Genomic DNA, 8,457 nt, shown 5'->3' on the forward strand with positions numbered 1-8,457 from the left:
CACCAGCTACAGTTGTTTTTGTTCGTCCATCCTCTGATGAAGCTATATGACACTTTCATTTGCAAGTTAAACTTAAAGCCATATAGTTGTATGATGCCTTTTGCTAATACCAGTCAAGGTAGTTTAAACAGGAGAAAGGTAATAAGGTGACCTCAATGTTGTGGGTCAAAGTACTTCAATTAGAGTTACTCCGTTAGAAACACTTTTCATGGGTTTATGCGTTTGACGAAGGTAATACCAATGGAAGCAAATTACCATCAAATGTGCTAATCGCTTGCTTTAGTATCCCATGCTAGTTTTGTTAGTTCTAGTTTGGTCACGGTTAACGTTATCTATGCGATATCTGAGCACCATATGCATTTCTCCATCATGGACAGGTTTATCACTCTAGTTTCATTGATGATGACGGGATCACAAATGCCTGTGGGTGTCCTTTGCTTCCACTCAAAACCCATATAAAGGGCCCAGCCCCAGCCTCAGATTCAGGTACTGTCACAACATCAGACACATTTCGATCCTGCATGACCACGCTGAACTGCTTATTAAAATGTTGATGCTATTACAGATAAGGCGGATATAGTTGATGAAGCGATAACTTTCTTCCGTGCAAATGTTTTCTTCAAAAACTTCCATGTCAAAAGCCCAGCAGACAAATTGCTCATCTATCTGACATCTTACATCAATATTGCCTTGAAAAGACTAGAAACCTGCCGGACGCTGGCTGTCGGAACTAAGGCAATCATTAACCTGGGGTTGGAAAAAGTTCCTGTGCCTGGGGAACCAGGGTTTCCTTTCCCTGGACTTTTCACTCTCCCCCAATCTGGGGAGGAAGCAGGTATATATAGCTCCATCAACTTCAATTGCATATTTGCACGTGCATATGCTTTTAGTGAAAGTAACTAAGCTAACTCTTGTCTGCAGAAGTAATAAGTTGTTTGCTTGGTATTTCACGTAATTTACTTCTTCAGAGAGAATCAAACAGTAGCATTTTACTTAAGCCTTAGGCTAGTTCAGCTATAAATTGGTAGAAACCGATCAAATCTAACAGCAGAATATTCTAACTCCCCTTAACTTCTCTAATGCAGAACTGTTGAGGAACTATCTGAAGCAGATAAGGGAGGAAACGAGCGGGAGGCTGCTCAACTGCGCATACAGAGCTAATGGCACTCCCAACAAATGGTGGCTGGCTTTTGCGAAGAGGAAGTTCATGAACGTTGTCATCCTTTAGAGCGTAAGCACATCAGCAACAGCTTAAGAGGCGTTCGTGTAAATCCTGATTGCACTTGCACATTTATTCCTACGATGACGTAAAGATTCTTTCTCTTGAAGACTTCAAGTATACAATGCTGAAAACATTTTCTGGCAATGTACCTGCTGTTATCGTGGCCTTCACTGAATGAATCCTTCATGTTCTTCCTGTGGGTCTGGCCCAAAACTGGACCGGGTTTGCCGTCGATGCACTGTTATGCAGATTGAATAATCTATCTCTGTTACAGTTCTCAGGATTGGTATCGGCGCCATAATTTAGATACGATGAACTGGCTAGTATTTAACAAGTTTTTTGGGGGACTAGGTTAGAGATATATATTTAGCGGAAAACTGCTGTTACTCTGTTACTGTTAACAAGAGAAATGGTTGCTTAAAGCTTTTGAATGGCCTGACAGGCGCATTTGGACCTTGTTCAGTTTTGCTTTCTTCATGCAGCGACTGCAGAGAGGCCTTGATCTCGGGGAGAACTTGGGCCACGCTCCGGTTGTGGTAGAACCCGATTCTTTGGAGCTGATACTAAGTGCTTGTTCGGGAACGGACCGCTCCAGCTACCCCGCTCTGCTCAGTGCAGGAATGCGGAGCGACAGAATGGCAGCTCCGCAAAAATGAACTGCGTGCCGCTCTGCTCCACCATTTCAGCTCCGCGGAGCTGAGAGCCGGAGTGTTCCCAAACGGGCCCTAAATCTAGTTTTGAGATGGCCACCTTCTAGCTTTGTTTTCGCTTCATTGTCGAACGATACAACTCGCTTTGATATTTAATAAACTGCGCCGCTGAGGCATTCCCATAAAAATGAACCAATCCTGTTGATATTTTTAAGCTTGTGTCATGGAGCAGATGTTGTCCTGAATGATCTTCGAAGAATGTGGTATGTGACGGAGTGTAAATCTTAAAGAGAACAGATGTTGTCTGCGTGCGTGCATGCGTGTGCAGACACTTTGGAAAGTAAATAAAACACATCGAGGTCTCACATCGCTCTCGTACATGCGTGTGCAGACATTTTGAAAAGTAAATAAAACACATCGAGGTCTCACATCACTCTCATACTTGGATGAAATTTTATTCCATGGACAAGCACCACCGCCACCACCAAAGAGGTGCCATCCCGTAGCTCAATTGATCATCTATTCTTCTCTTGCTCGGTTGCTTCATTGTTATGGAGTTTGGTCAGATGTGTGTGTGGTTTTAAAACTGTGCCATCTAGTGTGAAAGATTGTTTTGGAGACTGGATTAGGAAATTTAACAAAGATGATAAGAAACTGGTGCTAGTGGGGATTTCAGCCCTCCTTTGGTCAATTTGGAAAAGCAAAAATGCAATTATCTTTGAGAATAAAAGGATAAATGATCCTTTATATGTTGTCAAGCTAATGTGCAGGTGGTTAATTGACTGGTCTATTATGCAGATAAAGGAGTCGTCAAGAAAAACGTTGTAGCTGGGAGCAAGGGTGCTAGAGCAGGCAGCAAATGAAGTGTTCACAGCCAAGCAGGGGTGGAGGATCAATGTTGCTAGATTGGAATGAAGAAAGTCTCTCCTGCGGTGGTGAACCTGATGTTTGGTGCTCCTGTAGAATAGATCCTTGGCTCCTTTTGTTTTGCTATTTTTGCTTCTGCGTTGATGTAATGGCTCTCAAGGTAGCTTGACCCCGGTTTGGCAGTTGTGAACTCGGGGATATGTGGTGTGGCTGACCCTTGTTGGTCGTTGGGGTTGCTATTTGATCCTGTTGAATCCGGTTGGATCTTTTCGTTTCCTTTTGAACTCTTATATAGAACTCTGTGGTTTTCAGTAATGAAAATCAGAAGGGGCAAGCCCTTCTTTGATCAAAAAATAAAATAAAAGCCTTTAAACAAGAAGAAGAAAAATTAGAACGAGCCTCCCCGCACTCCCACACCAACAAAGCTAAGTGTAAGAGTGGGGCGAGGGGAGGATGAGCGGCCGCACGGTGCATCCAAAAAATATGCTCTCTAGGGTTGGAAGAGGAGAGAAGCTGGAGCCTTTCCTATTGTGTATCTTAGTCTCTCTTTTCTTTTTGTGGGAGAAACTTTCAATCTACTCACCAGTACAAAACAAAACTTAAGCACAACATCTGTTACTTTTATACACACGATGCAAAACCCAATTTGTATCCACGGAACTATTCTTTTCCCTTGTTGGGGAAATTGGTGCATATGTGCGATGAAGAACGGACTATAACCAAATAAACAAAGTGGGGTCTTCAAGACCATCAGGCCTTGTACAATGCAAGGTGCTTAGGGAAGGTGCTTAGAGAAATAAACCAGAATTTCTTTAAGCACTGATACTTATTTGTACATGGTAGACGCTTAATTAGGCGTCTCTTTTGTAGAAATAGTCCCCGGTGCTTTAAAAAATCTTGTTTATTTTTTTAAGCACCTCCCTAAGCATCTAGCATTGTACAAGGCCTCATGGAGCTTTTGTTGCAGGAGCTTGCCTTTTTCCCCTCTTATAGCGGACCCCGAACTTGTGGAGCTAATGCCGTGTTGGCGGGCGATACAGCGGGTGGTGCATCTGGTTGTCGAAGTCGACGCAAGGAAGCTAGTCCTGGAATGAAAATCAATAATCAAGTGAGGGATCTTTCGGCGTACGGCCATCCGGTGCATGAAATCAAGACCCTACTAAAAATCTCAGAGGTAAATACACGGGTGGTGCTTAAACTTGCCATGGATATTCACTTTAGTGCCTAAACTTGAAAAATACATTAAACTGGTTCTATAACTTGACAAGGAGGTGCAAATACGGTTCAAATCTCACATGTATACGCCCACGGTGCTGATGAAGCTTTCCAACATGTCATTTTTCTTGGAAAGCCCCCTAACATTTTTATTACAAATAGGTCCTCAAGTAGAAACATTACACATTTGTAAAATGAAAATAAAACTGTTCTGCCGGGGATTTAAATTTTAAACCCGTGGCCTGCTTTTAGCATGCAGGCGTGGCCAGCCAGTCCACCGCTTCAAACTTACTGTGGTGAATGGATTCATATGATTTATATACACTAGGCGGAACAACATAAATTAACAGAATTTATTCCAGCAAAAAATAGTGTCGCGTCTGTGATTCAAACATCCGAGGTTACATAGCATCCTCGGATACCACTCCAACCAAAAAGATCTCATGTTTCTATAGTATAATTAGTATATATGACTGTAAAACAAATATAATTTAAGAGGATTTAAAAATTTACATGTGATTTTTAAAAATAATTCATGTGTTATTTTATAACATATTCATAAAAAACTAAATATTTATAGAATAATAAAAATGTTATTTGATTTAAATATTATTCATGTGAGGATCTGCAATCTAAGAATTTATTTCAAAACACACAAACTTTTATGTATTATATAATTTTTTAAAACAACCCAAAATAATTCTTAAAGCATGAAACTTTCATGTACTACATGAATATTTTATAAAAAACGTGGAATTTTTTTAACTTATATGAGAATTTAGTTAAATATACAAAAGTTTAAAACATTACTTTAATTTTTATTTAAAATCGAGCATGTTTTGAAAATATACAATTATTTTCAGAATTTGTAATTTAACAATGTTTATTCTGTAAAATTATTGCCTAGATATTTTATGAAATTAAATTAACTTTGTAAATATATTTTATGTTAATTATAGATTATTATTTATAAAACACGATTATCATTTACGTAGTTTTTTACAAATTTTAAAATGAATAAACGAACACATTGAAAATGGGCTGAAACGAGGTCCATTTTACCAACACAAGTGCATTATGTTATAAAGGTAAATTTATCCTTTGTGGTATTACATCTCGTGTGTTTGAGTGGTATGTGTGGCCTGGCCTTGCGGTGCAGGTTTGAATAATTGACCTCACACTATTTTTGCTAGAATAATTTCTTGGTTTATATTGGTCAGCCGTCGATATATAAAGAATGTGAACATAACGTGACGGTAAAGTGATTGGGTCTACTGGCTAGCCACACCTACATGCAAAATATTGGTCGCAGGTTTGAACCCTCACCGTCTAGTTCTTTTTATAGTTTGTGTTGTACTGTTGTTTATCTCCAAGTTTTTTTTTTTAATTTCAAGGGGCTTTTTAATAAGAAAATAATTTCAGGGTTTTATTTGCAAGACCAGACCACATGCCCATCTACCGATCGCTGACAGCGGGCCACATGCCACGCTGACATACCTCATCAACATCGTAGATGCATAAAGATGAGATTTGAACCGTATTTGCATGTTCATGCCAAGTTGTAGAACCAGTTCGATGTATTTTACAAGTTCAGGCACTAAAGTGCACACTTGTGGCAAGTTCAAGCACTAGTGGTGTAATTACCTCAAAATCTCATTATGAGTTTCATGTAGGATGGGTGCGACTCTCTGCTAATGAACGTAGCATATTTATATTTATTGGTTATTAGAGAAGATTGCATTAATAAACTATACTTGGCTCCAACTAAAAAAACAAATAAACAAAGTGTGAATCTGAAGTACGGCCAAACTCAGCGACTCATGACGTTCAACAACCAGCGTTAAGGCCTTAAACCCTAGCGTCCCAGCGCCTCGGAGAGCAGCAGAGACAGGCGACGATTTCTGCATTAAGGCTCCGATGGAGTTGGGATCACAGCGTCATCCGCGTTCCTCCGAGCAGCAGGAGAGAAAGGACCGCATCAGTGCCCTCCCCGACGAACTACTGCTCGTCTACTCCTCGTCCTCGCCGGCCTCCGCTGTGCCTCCGCGGCCGCGGGCACCGGCATCCTCGCCCTCCGGTGGCGCGGCCTCTGGACCCGCCAGCCCGCGTTCGTCTTTCATGATGTCCCATTCCGCTCGGTGGAAGCAGCGCTCGGCCGCGTCGACTCTCCCAAGGTTTCTCTCCTCGAAATCCACGTCGCCTCACATCGTTGCTGCGTGCCGCCGCGGGTCTCGCACCGGAGAAGTTCATCCTCGCCCTCCCGTGGGGCATCTACGCCGACCTGCCGAGCTTCCACCGCGCCATCTCCATCGACCTAGACTCGCTCTTCTTCCTCGGCGAGCCGGACGGAGTCGAGCTCCCCGCGCTCGAGAGATTGACCCTCTCGGGCCGCATCGCCGACCTCCATGGCTTGCTGTCCTGGACTCCTGGTGCCCGCGCCTGCGCTTGCTCAGGCTCAAGCTGAGCACTTATTGGTATCTCAGTCGCAGCAAACACCTGACGGTACACTCGGATTCGCTGCAAGAGCTTATCGTGGACACTGAGGAATCATGGACACACCCTGTCGAGACTCGAGATCGTTGCCCCCTCGCTGAAGAAATTGACCGCGTGCTTAAAGGGGGAGTCCAAGGTCAGCATCTCTGTTTTGGCTCCAGTGTTGCAGAAGGTCTTGTGGTTGTGGAACTGCTGCTATATCGAGGGGTCTATTGCCTTTGGCCTTTGGCCTTTCGCAGCTCGAGCACCTGAGGCTGCAAACGGCGGAGACACAAGGGCAACTCCCATCGCTGCACATTCGTGCCTCTACCGTGCATCTCCTCTTCCGCTCAATTTACTGCAAGCTATAAACTGTATCTTGTGAATGATATAATACTCCCTCCGTCCGAAAATACTTGTCGGAGAATTGCATAAAAATGGATGTATCTACAACTAAAATACGTCTAGATACATTCATTCCTCTGACAAGTATTTTCGGACGGAGGGAGTATATCCTACCAAGCGAAAGTGCCATTCTGCTTCCGAGCTCATTTGAGCTTGGTGAACAGTGAAATTGAAAAAAATTCAAAAATTCCAAAAATTTTTTTGGGAGAAACGTTGGCAAAAGTTATAAGTGCTTGCAAAAATTCATCATGAAATCACTTTCCTGTAAGGCGTGGCAAAAAAAAAACAAATTCAGTGCTCCAAAATGCTTTTGAAAGTAGCATTTCAGAGTATCGATTTTGCTTTTTTTGCCACGCCTTCTAGAAATGAGATTTCATGACGAATTTTTGCAAGCACTTAAAACTTTTGTCAATGTTTCTTCCAAAAAAATTGGATGTTTTTGAATTTTTTCTTTATTTAGTTTTGATTTTACTGTTCATCCGAGCTCATTTGAACTCGGGTGCAGAAACTCTGCGTCCCCTACCAAGTTGCTTTTGCAGAGGCCCCGTATTTTCTATGGTGAAGCGGGCAATTTTATGCAGGAGATAGAGAAGCATATGGTTATTGCCTTCTCTGTTCTGGAGTTGGAGCTACATCTCAGAACATGTGGGCATATTTTTGGAGCATTTGTGTTCCATCTCCTTGGGATGGATCGAATTCGTTGTACAGAAATCAATGGTAATTCTTGGTTTCTGATTATTTATCTCAATAATACATTACAGTAAGCAATTCACATAGAATTTGTGGCTTTAGGTGGAACAAAAGGTGCCCACCAGATTATCCATGTAAGCCCACAAAGTGGAGATCCCAAACTATCTCCTTGACTGCTCTTGAAGAAGTGGAGATCAGCGGATTCGAAGGAGGCGAACATCAGATTGATTTCTTGAAACTCATATCCAAATGTGCCCCAATGCTTAAAAGAATGATTGTGAAGCTGTCACATGAGGCTTCTCCAAGTAATGCTGGATGCACATAAATATACAACATCTCCGGGGCCTATCCGTCGGTGGAATTCTGTGCTTTATCTTAGACCTGGTGAGTATACATTATGCATGCATGATTAGTATGCTTCTAGATGAAACAAAGATGTAATTATTAGTCCCTGCAAGTTTTTTGAAACCTAAAGTCAAGGCGTCAATTATATAGCCTGGCTGAGCATGTGTGTGTGTCTATATATATGCTAAACATTCACACACAAAAAATATAAATGAGAAACAGAAGGTAACCTTAGTTTTCCTTTTCATTTGCGCAATCTTTTTTGATGATTGTGCCCTTCTGTTTAGCATTTGTATTCAGCAACAAAAGGAGACTCTATAAATTACCTGAAATTAGTTGTGTCATCTGAAATTTATTGACATGTCGGTTTGGCTAACATGGCACGAGTTCTTTTTTACAAACATGCATTATCTCAACGAATTCTCAAGCTAACATCAACCCAAGAACAACGCTCGGTACAAATAGAAAAGAAAAAAAAGCGTATCACAGTCACGCCATCATGCACATGCCGTGGCAAGTTAAGGTCACTGTACGTATGATACAAAAAACGTCATTGTATGTAGAAAAAGATGGAAATGCTCACAATCACAC

General features: G+C 41.7%; 1 protein-coding gene across 1 annotated transcript in view; it reads left to right on the top strand.

The window, feature by feature from the left end:
• LOC123161723 (actin-related protein 2/3 complex subunit 3) overlaps positions 1 to 1,417 on the top strand; it is a 3,122-nt gene extending 1,705 nt beyond the window's left edge. Inside the window, exons 4-6 of the mRNA XM_044579530.1 lie at positions 378 to 486; positions 566 to 835; positions 1,086 to 1,417. Coding sequence (XP_044435465.1) covers positions 378 to 486; positions 566 to 835; positions 1,086 to 1,228 — 522 coding nt within the window. The 3' untranslated portion in view covers positions 1,229 to 1,417. The remainder of the gene's footprint in view (positions 1 to 377; positions 487 to 565; positions 836 to 1,085) is intronic.
• The last annotated feature ends 7,040 nt before the right edge of the window (positions 1,418 to 8,457 follow it).

This window comes from Triticum aestivum, chromosome 7B (genome assembly GCF_018294505.1).
Source record: "Triticum aestivum cultivar Chinese Spring chromosome 7B, IWGSC CS RefSeq v2.1, whole genome shotgun sequence".
NCBI classification, from domain to species: Eukaryota; Viridiplantae; Streptophyta; class Magnoliopsida; order Poales; family Poaceae; genus Triticum; species Triticum aestivum.